Here is a 21,216-nt window from a genome sequence, read left to right as displayed (position 1 = left end):
CCTGAGACTTTTGATTGAAAATCACCTCTATTTCTCTGCACTAGGCCAGAGGGAAGGAATAAAGCACACTGCTTATCTCCCACCTGAACCCCAGGATGCCCAGCTCCAGTATCTAGAGCAAAGTGGGCGGCGGTCCCTCCATCCCTACAAAGGCTCCTTCGGAGCACAGTGCCAGCACCAGCAGTGGCCGACAGAGCCCTCCTGAGTGAGAGGCTGGAGGTCGGCTGCCAGCAAAAGGCGAGAGTTACCTGAATGTAGAAGTTCGTGAAGAGGGCAATCAGGGAAATCATGTATCCAATCTGGAAATACAACCACCCGAGGGGGAAGGTACATGGCCAGATGACTCCACAGCTCGTCTGGATGATTGTCAGTACAAACTGGACCTAGAGGAGAAAAGGCCAGGGCTGAACACAGGTGGGGTTCCAACCAGAACTGTGTATCAGAGCTTCCACCCAAGTTTGGGAACCAGCATTCGCCAGCCTTCTAGACCACATTTTATCCTAAACTGTATGTAAGTGTCTTCTCTAAGCTCCCCCCCTCTCCTCAAAGCTATTAAACCACCTTCATCCTATTGTGGGACTTGGCACCGACAGACACAAGAGAGAGGCGTGAGGTATGTGTCTGAAGGGGCCAATGACTGTCACTTGCTACACATGATCTGACTGATACGCTTCCTCCTCGGGATCTGTGTTCACTTGGATGTGGTGAAAGCTGTCATGAACATTGAAACTCTTCTTGGCCAAAAGGCCAGCTCCACAGAGGACTCCTGATGAGTGACCATGGAAAACGGTGGACCCGTGTAGAGATACACTGAAAAGGTGTTAGGGCCACCTGACTAGTAAAGCACCTTCAGGAGGATCAACGGGTGAGGCCAGCCCGGTGACGTCTCCGAAGCGTCCACCAGCTCCCTGGTTTCCTCTATTTCTTCAGGCTAGTCCTCCAAGACAAGACGTAACTAGGCAGATGGCACACAGCCCAGCAGGATGTCAATGCCCCACGGTGTTCTTCCACATTCTGTCTGCCAGAGCCCTGACTACGGCATCGATCCATCTCTGCATCCTTTCTCCCCTGGTAGCAGAGGAGGCGAGAGAACGATCGCCCTTCCTCACAGGTGAGAAGAAGATTAATAAGGGACTGCAGAGCAGCTGGCAGAGGTGATAATGAAATACCAAATACGGAAGGGGCGTCTCAGAATGCTATTTTTAAATTTCGAGAAATCAAGATGGAATTCAGGGGATCTACGTTAGATTCATTTGGAACCAATGTGTATGGCAAGCCTGGGCTGGGGGGCTCAGTGCCTGCCCCTGCAGCCAGCTTTGGCCTCCTGCCTCAACGTGTTCACCTACAGAATGGGGACAACATTTGAAACAACTCATACAAAAATCATTTACTTAGCATGAGTACTTGGCATCCAGAACAAAAGGCGCCAGTGTTGATCAACAGTACTATTACTAATCAGCTCAGGAAGACTTCATGACGGGGAAGGAATGTGCACCAATAATATACTGACAACTGGCCAAGGCTTAAGAAAGAAGGGTGAGAAGAACCATCCAGACCAGACAGTTGCTGGCCTGCTTCTGCCAGGGCCCATCATCTGAAGCAGTGGGAGGTGCTCTGCTGCATGGGTCAGAGTAGTCACCTTGTACCCATCTTAGCCAACAGGCTCACTGTCTAGTAAGCTACAAAGGCTCTGGACTCAACACCTTGGAAGTTCTACCTGAAACTCCTGGGAAGACAGATAAGCAGTTTTCAGCTTCATTTTGGACATGAGAAAGCACACACAGGTACACGTGTGCACATTATGTGCTTACACACACAAAGTAAGAGCTAAGACTGATCTGAAGTTGGGAGCTCAAGACTTGAGGCACCCCCAGTCCAGAGCAGTTTCTCCATCTACTAGAAACAAGAGCATCCTCTGATCTGCCGATGAAACTGGAACTAGATCAACTGGATTTGATTAAACAACAGTGTGGCCTGGAAGAGGGCTGTGGCCAGCAAGGAGCCACTTCTGGGCACAGTGATTAAGTTACTCACCAGCTGCCCCTGGGTGATGTACTTCTTCCACCAGAGGTAGGGTCGCATGGAAGGGACAGAGGACAGACCATAGTACGAGTACATGAGGACATGGATGAAGCTGTTGAGTGTCGCACCAAAGTAAGCTGTGGGAGCAAAGGGGATTGGGGGAATGCATTAGAGTTTTGTAAATTAACAGTCAGGGGAAATCCAAGACACTCTGGAGCTAGAGAAACTCCTCTGAAATTCCAGAGGACAACAACCAATGCAACTATAGTACTACACCGATGTGTAATGAAAAGTCAGTTTCCACTCAGGTGGGCAGGGCAGGCAGCCACCAGGACACCTTAATCCCACTGGCCAGCTGAAGCCCCCATGACTACTCGTGCCCCAGCCCTGGCACCTGCAGGTGTGGCTGGTGGGGAGGCGGACTCCTCCTCCCAGATGCCTAAGAGGTTCCATTCTGAATACTGGGGGAGGCTAAGTGATGGGCAGCATGCTGTTTCCATCCCTTTGCTGAGGTCTAAGGAGACTTGGAAGTTACGGTTACTCCTTAGGACTATAGTTATGATTGTGGTTAACAATAGAATCTAGAGTCAGTTCCTTGGAGAGGAAAGATCCATTTTATCATGACTTTCAATTTCCAGTACAATACATTTTTTTACACTTTCATCCTCAACAGTGACTAAGGAACCAAAGCCCCACCCCCCAGAAACACGGACTTATATTAGGAGGAGTTTCTACTGACTATGACAGAAGCTGGTCCTGTACCCTTGCAGAGGTCATGTACACTCTCTCTAGTTTTCCATGGGCCAGGTGGGGCTAGTTGTCGAGATATGTTGGAATGTAAAATATTCTTTGAATGTAATCAAATGCAGAGCTGTCCCTACTAGAATCTGGGCTAGCTTTACCCACAGGTGGTAAGGGATGAACACTAGTTTAAGAGTGTTTGAGCTTACCTAGATGTCCCTCAACCAAAGAATAGATAAAGAAAATGTGGTACATTTACACAATGGAGTATTACTCAGTGGTAAAAAAACAATGACATCATGAAATCTGCAGGCAAACAGATGGAACTAGAAAAAAAAAAAATCATACCTGAGTGAGGTAACCCAGACCCAGAAAGACAAACACAGCATGTACTCACTCCTAAGTGGATATTAGATGTAAAGCAAAGGATAACCAGAGTACAATCCACAGACCCAGAGAAGCTAAGTGTAGATGTAACCAACCGTCTTATTAAATAAGAAACACAGAACCAACGCAAAGAAGAAAGCCAAGAGATCAGAGCTAAGAGCCTGACCCTGCAGCTAGCCTCTTAAGCCAAGAGACTTCTCCGAAAGAGAGCTACTTCCTGTGTATTTGTCTTTATATAGTCTTTCTGTTCTGCCTTCTCATTGGTTGTAAACCCAAACACATGACTGCCTCGTCACTGCCTGTCTGTAGAGACTGAGACCTCGCCGAAAGAGAGCTACTTCCTGTGTGTTTGTCTTTATATAGTCTTTCTGTTCTGCCTTCTCATTAGTTGTAAACCCAAACACATGACTGCCTCGTCACTGCCTGTCTGTAGAGACTTCCAGGTCTTCTATGGTTGGGATTGAGATTAAAAGCATATGTCTCCAATGCTGGCTGTATCCTTGAACACACAGAGATCTACCTAGCTCTGTCTACCAAGTGCTGGGATTAAAGGCGTGCACCACCACTGCCATGCTCTTGCTATGGCTCTAATAGCTCTGACCCCTGGGCAACTTTATTTATTAACATACAATTAAAATCACATTTCAGTACAAGTAAAATACCACCATAGCTAAGTAACAGGGAGAACCCTGACAGAAACACATGGATCACCCCAAGAAGGGGAAATAGATGAGATCTCCTGGGTATGGGGGGGGGGGGGTAGAGGAGAGGGGGGGGATGGGAATGTGAGGTATTGGGAAGGCCAAGCTGGGAGAGGGACAGGAAAGGAGAGCAATGAAAGAGATATCTTGATAGAGGGGGCCATTAAGTGGTTAGGGAGAAACCTGGTACCAGGGAAACTCCCAGGAATCCACAAGGATGACCCAGCAAAGACTCTAGCAATAGTGGAGAGGGTGCCTGAAACTGGCCTTCTCCTGTAATCAGTTTGGTGACTACCCTAATTGTCATCATAGAGCCTTCATTCAGTAACTGATGGAAGCAGATGCAGAGACCCACAGCCAAGCACTGGGCCGAGTTCCTGGAGTCCAATCAAAGAGAGGGAGGAGGGATTATATGAGCAAGCAGGGGTAGGGGGTGAGGGTGGGGTGCAGTGTCAAGATCATGACCGGAAACCCACAGAGACAGCTGACCCAAGCTCATGGGAGTTCAGGGACTCTAGACTGACAGCTGGGGAACCTGCCTGGGACAGACCTAGGCCCTCGACATGTGGATGACAATTGTGTAACTTGGTCTGTTTGTGGGGCCCCTAGCAGTGGACCAAATCTGTCCCTGGCACATGAACTGGCTTCTTGGGACCTATTCCCTATGGTGAGATGTCTCGCTCAGCCTTGATGCAGGGGAGGAGGAGCTTGGTCCTGGCCTCAACTTGATATGCCATGCTTTGTTGACTCCCATGGGAGGCCTTACCCTTTCTGAGGAGTGGGTGGGGGTGGGGAGGGAGGAAAACTGTGGTTGGTAAATAAAATTAAAAAAAATATAAAAAAGAAAGGGGGCGGGGTTTGAGCTCAACCCACCCTCCCAGGGTCTCACTTATCTCCCAAGTGCAAAGGCACTGCATTTAGAAAATTTTGTCCAGTTATACACCTGATAGAGCTGTGAATCTTGGTGGGCAGAGTTAATCAGCAACTATGCTGGGGGCAGAGGAGAATCCATTAGCAGATCCCAAGATTCTAAGTCAAATTCTTCAATGTCAGGATAAAAAAGCACATGACTGAGATATCTGTTGGGATCCTAAGTGGAACCTGAAGATGCAAATGCCAGCACCATAACCAACCTTAAGTTCCATAGCAAACTTCAGTGCATGCTATGGAAACCGCCCTGGTAGCCCCACTCAGTGAGAGGGTATGGGGGCTTCATAACGTGTGCTGTAGCCAAGCAGGCCTTGCTCCCTGATGCACACCTGCCACACTAGACAGAACAAGGATTGTGGGAGTTGGTTCTCTCCTTCCACTACATGAGCTCTAGGGGTTGGACTCAGGTCATTGGGCCTGGCAGCAAACACCTTTGCCTGCTGAGTTACTTACCTGACCACCCATCCCCCACTTCTTAATGTAACCCAGGCTGGTAGTTCCTTCATTTTACCCAATCAGCACACGACACTGGCTGCTAGAGAACGTTCTGTGCTCTTAGGCCACACAAACTCATTAAAGGCAAACCTCAGGTCCTCTTCACAAAGTCCTTGCCTATTTCTGTATCTTGATGCCTTGGGTTTCTTTTTTTTTTTTTTTTTGGTTTTTTCGAGACAGGGTTTCTCTGTGTAGCTTTGCGCCTCTCCTGGAACTCACTTGGTAGCCCAGGCTGGCCTCGAACTCACAGAGATCCGCCTGGCTCTGCCTCCCGAGTGCTGGGATTAAAGGCGTGCGCCACCACCGCCCGGCGCCTTGGGTTTCTTTAGACAGGTTCAGAACTTCTGGTTTTACTTTACAGCCTCTGATCTATTTAGGATTGATTTCTGGGTAGAGCAAGAGATCTGTGTTCTGTTCCATTGTTTTACATGTGGATTTCTAGTTTTTCCAGAACCATCTATTGAAGAGGCTTGTCTTTTTAATGATTTCAATTCTAAATTAGCATACAAAATAATGGGTTTCACAGAGGCATCTTCCTACATTTCTGTCCCTGTGCTTTGTTCTTTTTTTTTTTTTTTTTGGTTTCTCGAGACAGGGTTTCTTTGTGTAGTTTTGGTGCCTGTCCTGAAACTCACTCTGTACCCCAGGTTGGCCTCGAACTCACAGAGATCCGCCTGGCTCTGTCTCCCAAGTGCTGGGATTAAAGGCATGAGCCACCACCGCCTGGCTGTACTTTGTTCTTGCTTGCTCCCCTTCCTGGTGGTGTCCTTCCCTGTCCCTCCTCTTGTCCAGGTGGCTTCCTACCTTCCCTAGTAAGCAGTCCCCTCTGTCTTACATACACTCCATTACCCTCATTATTTCCCATCTCCCTTAGCTCTCTTCCTCCTCTCTCATGATCCTTTTCCTAGTTCTGTGACCTACACATTAATACATGCACATATACAATTTTATATTTGGGTTCACATATGATACACAACATGCAGTATTTGAGTCTGGCTCATTTCACTTTGTTCTGGCATGATCTTTTTGTACACTGTGAAGACGTGTTTTGCCAAAGCACCTTCTAATTGGTGTAATAAAGAGCTGAATGGCCAATAGCTGGGCAGGAGAGGATAGGCGGTACTTCCAGGCAGAGATAGAAACTCTGGGAAGGAATCAGAGGCAGAGATTTGCCAGTCAGACACAGAGGAAATGAGACACATGGTACTGAGCAGAGGTAACAAGCCACGTGGCAGAATGTAGATTAATATACATGGGTTAATTTAAGTTTTAAGAGCTAGTTGGGAACAAGCCTAAGCTAAGGCCAAGCTTTCATATTTAGTAAGTCTCCGTATCATTATCTGGGAACTGGCAGTCCAAAGAAAGCCTGGCTACATTCAGTTGCCTCCATTTTCCTGCAAATGCCATGATTTATACCTGCATAAAATTCCACTGTGCACTGTTGACCTTCATCTGTGGATGGCCATCCAGGCTGGTTCCATTTGTTGTCTATCGTGAAGAGAGCAGCAATAACCCTGAATGTACTTGTATCTCTGTGGTATGCTGACTTGGACTCCTTGGCTATTTACCCAAGAGCAGTATAGGAGGGTCATATGGTAGTTTTAGCTTCAGTTTCCGAGGAACCTCCCTCCTGATTTCCACATCAGCTCCATGAGGATACAGTGCCACCGGAAGTGAGTAACAGCTCCCCTTGGCCCATGTCCTTGCCGGCATTTTGCCTCTAGTGGTATTGAACCTAGGACCTCACTGATACTGGTCAAGGGCTTGTCGCTCCGCTATATCCCCCATTGGTTTGTTTTCTTGAGGATAACCATTCTGACTAGAGTGAGATGGGGTCTCAAAGCAGCTGCAACTTGCATTTTCCTGGTAGCTAAAGGATGTTGGGCACTTTTTGAAAGTAATTATTGGGCATTTGTGTTTCCTTTAATGAACTGTGTATTGAATTCAACAGTCCATTTACTAATGAATAATTTGTGTTTGTTTTTTTTTAAAAGCAATGAGTGTTTCTGCTGACACCTTTGTCAGAGATTATGTGGTAGCTGTGTGATTTCTGGTCTTCTTTCTGTTCTATTCTTTGAGTCCACGTGCCCCCTTTTGTACCAGTACTCTACTGTTCTTGTCACTATGGCTCTGTGGTATAATTTGGGATCAGGCCTTGTGATATCTTTAACATTGCTCTTTCTGCTTAGGATTACTTTGTCTAATATATGTTCTAAGAAAGTAGAAAGGAGGAGACCAAAAGGGGTAAAGAAAGGGAACATGAGAGGGTAGTCGGAGGAGGGACAAGTGAGAAAAAATTATAATGATATGAAAATGTCACAATGAAACCCTTTACAATGTATGCTAACTAAAACAATAATAATAAATAGAAAAAGAAAAAACCTGAACACAAATTCAAAGCTTAACCTAGGAATTTACAGAGACAACATCTTTGCTGAGTGCCTAAGTTTCCAGTCTGTCTCTATCATATGTTCCCAAACACCCTATTACTTACAATGGCCGCAGGGAACCCAGTTCATCACAAACCACCAGATATTCAACATGGAGGCGTGGTGGTAGACATGTAGGACTGTGATCTGGTGGTTGTTCTTGCGAAGGATGAAGAAGAAGGTGTCCATGAATTCTATGAGTTTGGAGAAGTAGTACCACCAGAGGACGCGGATGATCTACAAGCAAAGGGTTTATGGTTTTTCTCCAGTGCTTTTCTGGAATGTCACCTGGGACATGCTACACACATGTACACTCAACACAAAAAGCTGGAGAGCCCCGCTGGCTCCCGGTGCCTTCGGGTGTCTGAGCTCCGGCCACTGTGGGTGCCACCCTTTAATCAATGAACATGCTATCCTGGGAGTTCTGGATGGACAGCAGGGATGTCTCCAAAGGGCTCCTGACACTCTAGCATACTCTAAGAAGAACAAGAAGCGCACACCTGCAATCCTGGGATTTGGAGGTAGAAGCCAGAGAATCCAGAGTTCAGGATCATCTTTAGCTACATAGAATTTGAGGCTATACAGGATCCCATCTCAAAGCAAAACTAAGTCAACACAAAGGCCCTGGGAAGCTCCAGCCTCAACGGCACTTTTCTGAAGTAGTGTGCAGAACTTCCAGGAGGGAGAAGGATGCTCTGGGCTTGAGGGACTGGTGTGAGGTAGCATGAATCATGGAAGAAACGGAACCAGAATGTGTGGTACCCATTGCTGGTCCAATCAGTAAGTCCAAAGGAAATGCTGGCCAGGCTGAGCTTTGACTGTAAGCCTTCTGTGAAAAAAAAAAAAAACCTCCAATCCTCAGAGTGGAAGTTGGATTTCACCTTTAATACTACCACTCAGAAGGCACTTAGAAGAATGATTTGAAATCCAAATGATCTTTTATGTAAATATGAAACCTGATAAACACAATCTTCCCCTGTCAACTGCTCACAGAATTTCTTCTACAGAGAGGGCGGCTTACATTTTCATTCTCTTTATGCCATTCATGTTCACGTTTTCCTACCACACACCCAGCACTTCTTTCTTTCTCTTTTCAAAATGTCAACAAGAATTATCAGGATTGAGAGGGTATGGTCTTTTTCGCCTTTTGTATAAGCTCTTTATTGAAAAACCAAACACACACAGACACACCCACCCACACCCACCCCTGAAACAGTACCTTCATGTCTGATTCTCCTGCGCTGCGTGTTCCCTGACAGAAGAAGTTGTATTTGCCTTCCCACACACCTGTCACCAACTGAAAAAAGAGAAGAAAAACAGTTACCGCACAGAACCCTGTTCAAGTGAACTTTGTTCAAATGAACTCATTCGTTTCAAGTATGTGGAAAGTTACTTGGGGCTGTACTGAGGCAAGTTCGGGAACTGTGAAGAGAGAGAAGTCTAACACTGTACCTGCATTCACACAGGGTCAGCACACTGGAAGGCTGAAGGGGAGTTTGAAGTCACTCCCAGGCTGCTGCCCTCAGAAACTCCCTCTACCTGGAGCCTCAGCATGCCTGAGACCAGTCCAACTCCAAGATGGCATCCTGTCTCCGTATGCCACTCTCCCTAAGCCGGGGTTCTCAAACCTGAGTGCACTCAGATGTGAGTGTGCCAGTTATGGACTATCTGGGGCATGGGGGCACAAGCATGTGTAGTTCTAACAAGTCCCTAAATTGCCGGTACCAAGACCACTGGCCTGGAAACCCCACTTTAAACACCAGGAGCAACACAGTCCACCTTCCTTATTCCTTGCCACTTCCTGTTGCTGTGTCGCCCTCTGGACTCACGGATGAGCCATCTGCACACACTGTGGTGTCACAGAAGACCCCCAGAACCAGGGGCAAGCTTCTGTTATAGTCCTGCAGTTTTCACTGGCTCCCTTCCAGGGCCTGTTTCCTCAGCAGTTTCCACACAGCGAGATGGGCAGCCTACGAGACCTGAAGACCCACTCCAATGGTCAGGACAGGAAGTTTATTTGAATGACTCTATTTCCAAGCTGCCCACCTGCTATGTTCCTAACACCCAGGGGATGCTATTTGTCTATGAAAACCACAGCTCCAAGCTTGTTTACTTTCGTCTACAGTCTGGAACACTCTTGAGTGTTCCTGATAACCACAGAACGCCAGGTGCTGAGATGGTATGCTTTAAGTCTCATCTCATGCAAGCATGAAACACACACACAAGGACCCAGTCACTAGTGATCAAAGTGTGTATCCTTGTCCAGCACCACCAGCGGTACCCAGGGCCCCTGAGAAATGCATTCTTGAGCTACCCCACACCTTCAGAATCTAAAACCCTAGATCACCAAGGCTGGCATTCAGGGACCCAGATCACAAATTCTAGAGAATCTAATGATGTTGGTTCAAAGAACTGTCCCCAACCACAGAGTTGACACCGCCCTCCAACTTGTAACAGTCTTAGGCCCCACCCTGGATCTCAATAACTCTGAAATTTATGGGCAGGAAACCCAATGTGGTGTGTGTGTGTGTGTGTGTGTGTGTGTGTGTGTGTGTGTGTGTGTGTGTGTGTGTGTGTGTGGGTGTGGGTGTGAAGAGGTAGGGTCTCAGGTAGCCAAGGTTGAAGTAATGATCCTCCTGCCTCCACCTCTTGAGTGCTGAGATTTACCAGCTGGCCAGTGTTTTAACAGGTGATTCTGATCAGATGAAATTTGGAAACAGCTGTGGGTCCCATTGTAGCTGCACAGCACGATCACCTGGGAGCTTTTAAAGAATTACTAATGCCTGGCCTTACCCTGACTATGAACCGAAACGTCAAGGAGCCTCTTGTAAAGGTCTCAAGAGAATTCAGTGTGCAGCTCAGACGGCAAACTGGCAGTTTCATGCTGCTGATCTCAGTAAGAAAGGGTCTGAGGGAAGGGGAAACTGAGTCAGGATCCAGGAGGCTTCAGGCCCACTGCCCTGGAGACAATTGCTCAGCCTGGTGAACAGTACAGATGCCCTACAGTGAGCAGCATGTCTGGACAAGGACTGGAAGACACACTGTCACATTTTCATCCCATTTAACGTGAGAAATAAATGCCAGGCCTGCTACACTGGTACATGGATGCCGAGCTAGCATCTGGTGTTTCTTTTGACTTCTTTTATGTTTTCCTTCTGTTTTGTTACTTTCTCCACATGAAAACATTCAGAGTTTACACAGTTTTCAAGGCCAAACAGCAGCCCAGGAGTCTGGAATGCTTGAGACGAAGAGCCCTGTGGGTTGGGAAGGTCTGACCGGCAGCAATGTGCTTTCACTGTCAAAGTGAGGGTGGACTCCATTATCTCTAAGTGGTTCTCTCTCCAAGTTTTCAATAATTTCTACGCTAGACTCTGTAACAGACCACACACAATGCTATTTTTTCTAGACCAGCACGATGAGGTAACATCCTAGGCATGCATATATTTTTGGTCTTGTGTCTTCTTTCAAGGCCAGTTAGGTCCGTCTCTCACAGACCTGTCAGAACTTTCAAGACTCAAGATACAAAACCAGAGCGAAAAGAGGACCAGAAAGCAGGGTGAGCAGGTGGGCTTGGTGTCTGCAGGAGACCTAACCGGAGAGGGCCATGCCGTCAGAATACACTGCTTACTGTCCTGCCTTCTCCCCATGACAGAAACGCTAGATATCTTCTGAGATACAGAGAGGACATGCTCCTTGCCAAAATCTCATAGACAATGCAGTAAAGTTCCCACGAGGATAAATATGTGCAATAAAAAGAATGTGCTAAAATTGTTACCTTCACTTGCTACACCTCTTGAAATTTTACCATATTAAAAGTTGTCGAATTTAGCAGGGTGCAGAGGCACCCATTTTTAATCTCCCTTGGGAGACAGAGGCAAGCAGATCTCTTTTGAGTTGGTGGCCTGGTCTATGTAATAAGTTCCACGGAAGCTAAGGTAAATAGTGAGATTGTCTCAAAAACAAACAAACAAACAACAACAACAACAACAACAACAAAAAACCCCCAAAATAAAAAAAGTCACATTCTAGACCCTACCATCACTGTTTTCCCCAGCTACCATCTTGGTATCCTGGGTTGGATGACCATGAGTACGACACTTATTCAGGTACTGAGGACTTCGACCCTACCTCCTTGTGCAGGGGCGGGGTTGTTCTTTAGGGAAGAGCCTACCTCTTGGAATTCTGCAGGTGCCTCTTAGCAAGGAAGACTCTTGTTAATGGAGCAGCAGACCCCTCCAGGCACGTGCCTCATTTTCATTTTTGTTTCTAAAGGAATCCAGTTGGGACTTCCTTCTATAAGCAACGTGACTCAAAATCCCATTTGCCCCTTCCTATGGCCTGGGATAAAAGAGGAAAATGAAAATCTCTATGGAAAACACCTCTGGAGGATAAAGAACTTGGGTGTGGGTGGGCACTGGGTGGTGAGCTCGGTCAGCATCAGCCAGCCCCATACAGCATCAGCTGCTCCTGTGGTGGCCACGCTCTTGGCCTGAGCTTGCCATTCCTCCACCTCTCCTGGTCCTTGTGGAGGGGAGGCTACCTGGACTGCAGCCTTCTCACACTGAGACTCTCAAGATGTTATGTGTCAGCAGACTTGGTGCAGCAAGAGGGCCCGAGAGGATGGACAAAGCGAGGTACTCAGAGAAAGGACAGCCATCGACCCTGAGCTTCTGAGGCGCAGCTAAGGGACGGTTCCGAGTGAAAAAGCAGGCCACACCAAACAGCTTGCCTCGATCTTCACACTCCCTGTACCACTAACGGGTCCAAGGACAACAAAGAGAGGATTTCTTACGTGGCTTTCCCGAAGTAACCAAGATACGGACGGACGGGCAGCTCCCACTGTAAAGCCATATGCGCTTTCTCCTTCCTTGGAGTAAAGCAAACCTTAATTAGGCCAGGAGCGTGTGAAGAGCTATAATTAAAACACAGCGAGCAGCTTCCTTCTCTCCTAGGAGACAAATTCAATAGCCAATGGAGGTTCTGTGTATCTTTTCACCTTAAGAAAAGTGTAGGTGAGCATCAGTCACAGCGAGGTCTGCTTGATGCAAGAAGGGAGCGAACGACCTTTAATGGTGAGAACTGACTTCAAACCACAAATGAAGTCTAACCTTCGGCACAGTACTTCCTGGAATGCTACCAACGCCTCTTGGGAAACAAGGTCATTTGAAGCACTTGAGTCTAATTGGAGAAGCTCTTTCCTCCTGGTTCTACCCCGTTACCCCAATGCCCCAAGATGCTGGAAGGGCTGTCTGGTTTGGGTGGTTAAAGGTGGGTAAGTTATGTGGACATCATTCCCTGAGCAGAGACCAGTGAAAGGCCATGAAAGCAGGCTCTCAATGCTTGAATACGACCATATCACAGCCCAAGGGATGTTCCTAAGAGCCGTTAAGACATTTCAGAGATTTGCTTGCTGGGGTGTGTATGCTTTTATATCTGCTAAAAGTGAGCATTTTAAGTGAGGAAACAGACAGAAATGACATGGGTAACTCACACAGCAGTTCTATGCCTTCCATGCCTGTTTCTGGGTTCTTGGCTAGTCTCTCCATGAAGGATGCTGGGGGAAATTAAACGTTTACCTGTATCTATCTTCTTAGCAGACATCTGATTTATAAGTAATCAGAAGCTATTCTGAATTCAAAGGCACCCATTTCCTCTACAGTGTATCGGGCCACTTTGGACACTATTATGAATGGAGTCACAGCAGCAGGTAGCTTTCAATCTGCAATCTCATGTCCAGAGCACAAGGAAGCCTGTGAGGATACTTTCACACCCAGGCCCTTCAGAAGTGTTTTTCCTTCTATGACCACGGACACAGCTGAAGGCACCTCCCTTGTTTACCCATGAGGACCGCTCCTGCACACTTGACCAATCTTCAGCACAGAGCAAACAGGCCGACCTGAAGCAAGTATGCCTGGCATCTTCTCAGTACCAGCCCCTGCCCTCTTTATGCTGGAGGTCCTTTTTTTTTTAAAACTGTTCATACAGTAAAAAAAAAAAAAAAAAAAAAAAAAAAGAACAGGAATATGGAGACCGAAGGTTAAATGAGGAAGTCTGGTGCACAGCCTTTGGTAGGTACCACATAAGTCTGATATGATTCCAGCCAAATGTATGGTATTTCTGCTTCTGGTTCTTGAGAATCTACAATCTGGGTGGAAACAGGAGCCCTTGCCAGTGTCCTTTATAGGTTAAAACTCTCCTTTAGCCAAACTACTTCATCTAGTCTTGCTTTGCAAAGCCCTGCTTTAATCAGGAACTGGGAAGATGGGCATGGTGGCACACACCTTTAATCCCAGCACTGGGGAGACAGGCAGGAGAATCTCTGTTCTAGGCCAGCCTGGTGTACATAGACTTTATCTCAAAAAAGAGAGAGAGACAGAGAGAGAGAGACAGACAGACAGACAGACAGAAAGAGAGGAAGAAAGAAAGAGCAGCCTTGGCCTTCCCATATACTACTTCATTACTTTGTAGCAAAGTTAGGTCTGTGGAGTCTGCAGAATCAGGTCCAAGGCTTCCTCTCTGGCAAAGGCATTCCCTCTCTTCTTTCCTCCCTTCCTCCCTGTGTGGGTGAGGAGGGAGGAGGTGCTTGGACTACATCCTCCCTTTCCTCTCAGAAGAGCTTCAGACAGACTGAGGGGCAAGTACTATTCCCTTACAATCCCTCAGGCGAGTTTTTCTGAACAAGGAACTTTAGTTGTAAGGGAACAAAGTGTCACCAATTTTGGGCAACAATCCAGCAATGTCCAACCTACAACTGTGCACCCCAGGGATAGCTATGAATAGACCCCAACATAAAACCATAAAAATAATTAGAACATTCAGACTTTTTTGCATTTTAGGGAGGAGTTGATGATTTCATGGTGTGAACTTTGTAGGCAACAATGTCTTGTCACAATATCAAAACGCTGGGCACACCTAGCAGAGCTTTCTTACAGACACTGGTCTCTCCAGTTGAGTCAACTTCTCTATACCCTCCTTAAAGAAGGCAATAGCAAAAACCCTTTTCAAAGTATTCTGGGAAACAACATGTCTTCCAAATCCTGTTTTTCCCACAATAATGTTATCTATTTTAGGAAAGCCTGAACCAAAAGAAAAAGAGGAGTTTGGAATATAATACTTCCAAAGCAACGGCTCCCAGGCCACATCAGAGTCCCGAGCAAGGCAGAGCCCAGGGGTGCCTAGGGAGGTGTTTAACAGCTTCCAATGACAGACCAGAGGCTCCGGCACAGTGCCCAACCCAAACACTGCATCCTCTACCTCTCCAATAAAGAACCACGATTTTCAAAGCCTGGTTCAAAGAAAAGGCAGTACAAGCTCCTGGCAACCTGAACAAAGGCAGAAACCACCCAGGTTGGACACACATCCGCACAACACACACCCAACTCTACCTCTTAACCAGGAAGGTTAAGCTGGTTTTGCACTACCCCCTAGTTGTTCTTTGGAAGTCTGTATTCAAGTTCTTCCATCATCTTTCAGACACTCAGGGGAAGACACTCTTCTCACACAACCTCAATAATGCTATTATGGGATGCTTATCTGGGACATTCAACAAACACTTCTGTTTTAAAGTTAAAAAAAAATTAGTATAGGCTAAACCAGGACTTCAGAAGCATGACCTCGGAGAGGTAGCGAGAGGATACTTTTAAGAAAAACTGTCGCAGGCTGGCCTCATACTATGTAGCCAAGGGTGGCTTTGATCTGATCCTCCAGCTACGACAGGCATGTGCCACCACACCCAGTTTCGGTTCTTTAAAAAAGCTGATTTGGGGATAAGGAAACGGCTCTGTTGGTAAAGTGCTTGCTGGGCAAACATAAGAACCTGAGTTGGGAACCCTAGAACCCCTGGGAAACCCAGGAAGAGCCGCATATGTATGTAAGCCCAGCATTGGGGAGGGAAATAAGGAATAAGCTTGGTATGTTAAACCAGGTCTGTCTTCTCAGGAATAATTCTTTTTAAACAAAATTTTAAATGTTCTGATGTTGGAAAGATAATTTGATCACATTTTTTCACCACCATACAGTTCTACATACAGCTACTAGAGAAAAAGGCATACTCAAAAAGTAATTGTTTGTAACCTGTAATTTATATCTGACTGTTAAACAGTATAAAAATGTGGTTCTTGTATCTGACTTTTCCCTGTTCCTATCTATACAAGGATACTTTTTATGGTGTAAACAACCAAAACAACAATGAAGAGATGTACAGGGAACTCACAGGTTGTCTGTGAGTCCGGGCTGGGATGGAATGAGATGTTGATGGGTGTACCATGAAAGCTCTTCAGTTGGGAGCAGAGACACTGAAGAGACTGGGGGGCAGGGAGGAAGAATCCAAGAGCTAGAGCCAGTGGGGTTTAGGCAGAGCTGAGCAGGACAGCCTAGGGGAGCCCGGAGCGTGTCTTCTGGAAGAGAAGCATCCCTGGGGCGACCAAAGGCAAAGGCTGTACAGCACAGACCCTGCCTCCCTGACAGCTGCAGAGTCCTGATCAGTGTGTGAGGCACAGGCTGAGCAAGAGGAACGTGCCCTTTCAGACGACATCAAACCACACAATTAGATCCACTCCATGCAGGGCCACAGAGGTCAGAGGCATAATGGGAAAAGAGCAGACACATCAGAACAGCTTCATGTCAGAACAGAGCAGCTGCCTGAGAGGGACACCTTGTGTCACCCTGGAACAAAGGAGCAGAAGTCACTGCGATAGCTTGCTGCCGGGCTGACAGGGAAACGCAGGTCCAGCTGCTGCAGAAACAGACTATCATGAAGGCAGGGGGGTTTTGTATTGGTTCCTTTTACCTTACAAAAGGCAGCTTGAGGGAGGAAGCGTTTATTCTGGTTCAGTTCAGAGTCTGCATTCCCTCATGGCGGTCAGAGTGGCTTGTTCCACTCTGGGAGCAGGGAAAGGAAGGCCTTGGTTTCTGAGCATTGTGGAACAGCTCTTACCGAGGCACAGAGTCCGTGGGCTCCCTGCCCCCTGAGAGTGTTATTTCAGCGGAGCAGATGTGCCACTGTGTGTCAACTATCCACGTCAGTGGTCACGGTGAGAACCCCATGCTGGTAAATTCTAAACACCAGCTTGATTGGATTAGGAACCATCTAGGGCACTACTGAGGCATACTTTTGGGTGTGTTTATGGAGAGGTTCACGTGGGAGGAGGCCCACCCTGACTGTGAATGGCAACATCCCTGACCTGAATACGGGGAGGGGTGAAGGGGGAAACACAGGTGAGTGATGGCCTTCCTTTCCCTGCAGTCATTACTTCTCCTTGTACTGACCCAGAACTTCTCGAGGCAGATTGGTAATTAATAAACAAAAATATTCACGACTACATATTTGCTTTAAAAATTCTTTACAGCCTCAAATATGCCAATAAGCAGGAAGGTAACTGGAGATGGCTGTGCATGGCACGGCACCCCACAGGCTTCAGGATCCCCTCAGCTTAGCAGCTGAGGCTTCGGGGCTGCCGTATGTGTCTTGTTAGTCAATGGAATGCAAACGCTAGTTCCAGAAAAAACCTGAATTGAAATGAAGTGCCAGACTTGACAAGGAACACACTACAGTCGAATCACTGATGAGCCTATGGAAGAATCAAACAAGAGCAATCACACACGATGATCACGTTGGAGCAACAGGGTTTATCACTCAGGCATAAGTGACTAGAATATAAATTCACAAACCTGACTTAATACAAGTAACAGCTGCCTGTCGTGTGTTACCCTTTATGTCCTGTAAGCTTAGGGGTTAAGGGTGGGATTTCCCTCTGTATATTTCTTACATCTCTTCTCTATACATGGGGCTTAGATGGTCCTCAAAGAACTCCCTCACTCTTGCCACAGTGCCAGAGGAAAAACTGTGCTTTTGATTACAGGCTGTCCAGAAGCCCCTAATCAGATGCACAAACCGTCGTTTATATAGCAATTTTCTTCTTTACTTCGGAGATATCTGTATAGGACGCTAAATTACATAATAGCTTTGTCATTGGGACTTGTGAAAAGTGAAACATCATGTAAGGCAAACACTGAGGTCTTCTCAAATTCAATCACCTTATTTCCTTCTAGAATATACTACGTACATTATTAAAGTCTATAGAAGCTTCCTTAAAGAAACGGCTCTGTCACCTTTCAATGATGTGAGAGACAAGTCTGCTCTGGAACCTGACGGCTGCTGCATGCAATCTGTCCTTCCAGCATGGAGAGCAGTGCCCAGCACTGGGGCCAGGAGTCATGCCTGTGTACTGTCCTGCCTCTGAGCCTGCAATCTCCATCCTGGAGGCTAAACTGCCTTCATTCTAGAATGGGCCAGGCAATTCTCTGAGTGTTAGACACAAAAGCAATGCTAGTGGTGCTCTCGTCCAGTCACACCTTGGCAGAGGGGCGCACACATGAGCAGCTCTTCCAGCTGCATCTCTTCCAACGGTCACAGGAGCTTCTACTAGCTCAGTGTGAGCCAGGAAGTCACCAGGGCAATTCATCCCTCCCCCTCCCCCCTTCCTCTTCTCTATTACCCCCTGGAGAATTAAAGCCATAATAAGAGTAGCTGAAAGTGTCCATTCTGTGTGTAGATATAAATTCTCTGTCCAAGGGGGTTTAGCAATAGGTTAATGTGAGTCTGAAAAATACAGTCCTTCCCAAAGACGCAAACTGTGCTTATCAATGGTGGACAACTTTCCCCTTCCTTCCTGGCTTTACTACCCCTTGCAAAATGGGGAAAACTGAAATGTTGATTCTGATTATTTGCCTTTGAAGCAAAATACCTAACCTGAACGTTCTAGTCATATAAAAGTATTGGGCCTGAATTCACACAGCCCATTAAAATTCTAAATGAGGATCTTACCATTCATGTGTCTCAGCTTTTAAAATCAGCTTATACACACAGTGTACGCTTGTGTAAAAGTATCCTCGTCATAACACAGGGCCAGGTACAATGAATATGCACAGCAAAACTTGAAAAACAAAACCTGTGAGACCTGACAAGTCACCAGATCAGAACACAGGCTGATTGCCACAGAAGTTACCAATGTGCCACCCACTTCCTTCCTCCTCCACCTCCCTCCACACGAGAAAGGAGCATTTACAAAGAAATAATAAAATGTGCACAGATCTGCTTTTCACATTTTGTTCATTTTCCAACCCGTACTGTGCATGCCTATGAATGTTTTCTAGGATATTTAGTTTAGTTCTGAATGTCACATAAAACATGAGTAACAAAAGAATCAATAAGAAAGGCTTCTACTTTAGGTATTCTAGGAGACATTTGTACAAACAACTGTTTTGTTTTTTTAAAGATCAGTTTTAAAACCTACTCAAAATGCATCAATAGACTAGCTGCTCAGCTCTCTCCTCGAGTGAGGCAGGTGCCTTTCATCACTTAGGGGCACAACTCAGGACAGTAGCGCCAGCGGAGCAGTGGAAGGAAGGAAGGAAGCCCTCGTCAGACTTGACCTACCTCATAGAACATATAGAGAGACAGCAAGGTGAGTCCAAGGTTATACACCACTAGGATTCCCCGGCAAGAGAATGGTTGCTTATTCTTCATATACTTTGGCCCCAGCCATACAATTAGTAAATAGATGACAGAGCAGACAAATGTGGGTATGTAATTGTCCAGAAGAAACCATCCTTTTACTCTTGTATCTGAAAAACACCAGAAGAAAAATGTGTGGTGATTAGTAAGATACACATAAGAAAACCCACTCCCAATCCACCTGACACTAATGTTGCATTTCATCTGCACAAAGCAGAATACACACGGATACACATCAAACAGAGCGAAGCTTTTTGATACAGGTTGAGAATGATTTATTACTTGTGTTTCTACTACGTAAAATAGTAAAAACGTGCTTTCCAAAAACCCGAAAGAAAATTAAAGCTAAATTACCCACCAAGTTTATTATGTTCATTAAATTAACATGGAGGCATGAAACGTGAGTGCCCAGCATGTGCCTAGCATGTGCAGGCACAAGCTATGTGCCCTGTAGTCAGGTTAGGGACACTGCCTGACTAGAGGGCCAATGAGTAAAAAGAATGAAATGCTACTGGGTCAGAGACAGGGACTATTTAAGAGATTTAGAGCACTATAGGAACTTGAGACCCACACTAACTCAAAGGAGCTACCTGTGTAGAAGAGGACACCCCACTCTCATCCTCTCACCTAGGCCCAGGTACCTGACAGCAACAGCTACAGCCCTTCCCTCTGGCTGGACTGCCATGCTCACCCCCCTCATTTTTTTTGCCTTGATCTCACAGTTCAATAAACCACACGCTCCCTTTGGTGAACTATGTGCCAGTCTTCCTTCTGTAGAGACACTCTGAGCCTTCCCAGCATCTTTCATGGCTTGCTTTCTTCGGCTTCAGAAAGAGATGCTGCCTCTACATCCTCCCCACCAGAGTGGTGGCGGATGGTACTGTCAGTTCTAAGAACCGTCAGTTCTCAGAAGTCCTTCAGGGAAGTGGCTACAAAGGAAGGCATTCCTAACACCTTTTGTTCTCAGCCCTGGGCCTTAGCAGTCTACATTGAAAAAGTAAGTTACCACTTAATCAGCTAACATCTTCTGTGCGCACATATATTATAAATGCAATGAATATATGTAATTACCTACAAATTTTTCATGTCCTTTTACTTAAAGGTTCAGTCCAGCACCTTGCTCTTTTGTATAGTATATTTTCAGGAAGTACCCATCCTCCCTCCAAGGGTATCTATATCAGCTGGTTCCAACCCTTGCCCCAGGCAAAGGGTTCCTTGGGGTCCAGCTGATCAGGGTAGCTCACTGCTCTGTGTGGTAGCCAGTCCAGAAATGGAGATGTGGAATAGTTGTGACCACTAAGCTTTTAGGTGAAAAGCTTTCTTTGTTCTTCAACTCATACAATGAACAAATGTCTTCTTCCTATGTTGGATGTACAGCCTGGAGCGGCTGCCGTCATAAAGGAAGCCATCCTGAAGACTACGCTGCTCAGATGAGGATGGCAAAGTGGATAAATATAAAGAACAGGGCTCTTGGCAACTGTCAGAGAACCCTTGAAATAGCGCAGCAGTTACTCTTACTGGCAAAGCAAGATAATCATTTTTATTATTATTTCAGACAACTAAAAGTTGGATTTTCTGTCTCTTACAGCCAAGAAGGCGCTGTCTCGACACAAGCTGATGCAAATGCATCTGTTTTTTTCTTTGTCTCTCACTGTACAGCTTGGTACGTCTTGGAACTTGTTACATAGCTGTGCTACTCTCCAACACATGATCCTCTTGCTTCGGCTTCCTGAGTGAGGATTACAGGCTTATGCCACCACTCCCAACCTAACTCGTTTGTTTTTTCCTTCAAACTGACCACCCTCTCCTTTAACCTGTTCCTAATGGATGGGCAACTAGTTAATGCCCAGTCTTAACAATTCTGAAATGAGCATTCTTCATATATCTTTGCATAACTGATCAAGACTCACTGTAGATATCAGCTCAGGGTCACTAATCACGTGCATTTTAACTACCACAGAAGAAAAGAGGTTGTACCAAGTTAGACTCCCCACAC

At 46.2% G+C, this 21,216-nt stretch overlaps 1 protein-coding gene across 1 annotated transcript in view; it reads right to left on the bottom strand.

The window, feature by feature from the left end:
* Elovl5 (ELOVL fatty acid elongase 5) overlaps positions 1–21,216 on the bottom strand; it is a 71,226-nt gene that overhangs the window by 2,702 nt on the left and 47,308 nt on the right. The window contains exons 3-7 of the mRNA XM_052714929.1: positions 19,143–19,330; positions 8,925–9,002; positions 7,771–7,942; positions 2,035–2,159; positions 249–383 (exon numbers count right to left, since the gene is read on the bottom strand). Of these exons, the coding sequence (XP_052570889.1) occupies positions 249–383; positions 2,035–2,159; positions 7,771–7,942; positions 8,925–9,002; positions 19,143–19,330 (698 nt within the window). The remainder of the gene's footprint in view (positions 1–248; positions 384–2,034; positions 2,160–7,770; positions 7,943–8,924; positions 9,003–19,142; positions 19,331–21,216) is intronic.

The sequence above is a fragment of the Peromyscus californicus genome, unplaced genomic scaffold (assembly GCF_007827085.1).
Source record: "Peromyscus californicus insignis strain IS unplaced genomic scaffold, ASM782708v3 Scaffold_11__1_contigs__length_118956290, whole genome shotgun sequence".
Lineage (NCBI taxonomy): Eukaryota > Metazoa > Chordata > Mammalia > Rodentia > Cricetidae > Peromyscus > Peromyscus californicus.
This window is presented reverse-complemented; position numbering and strand designations above follow the sequence as displayed.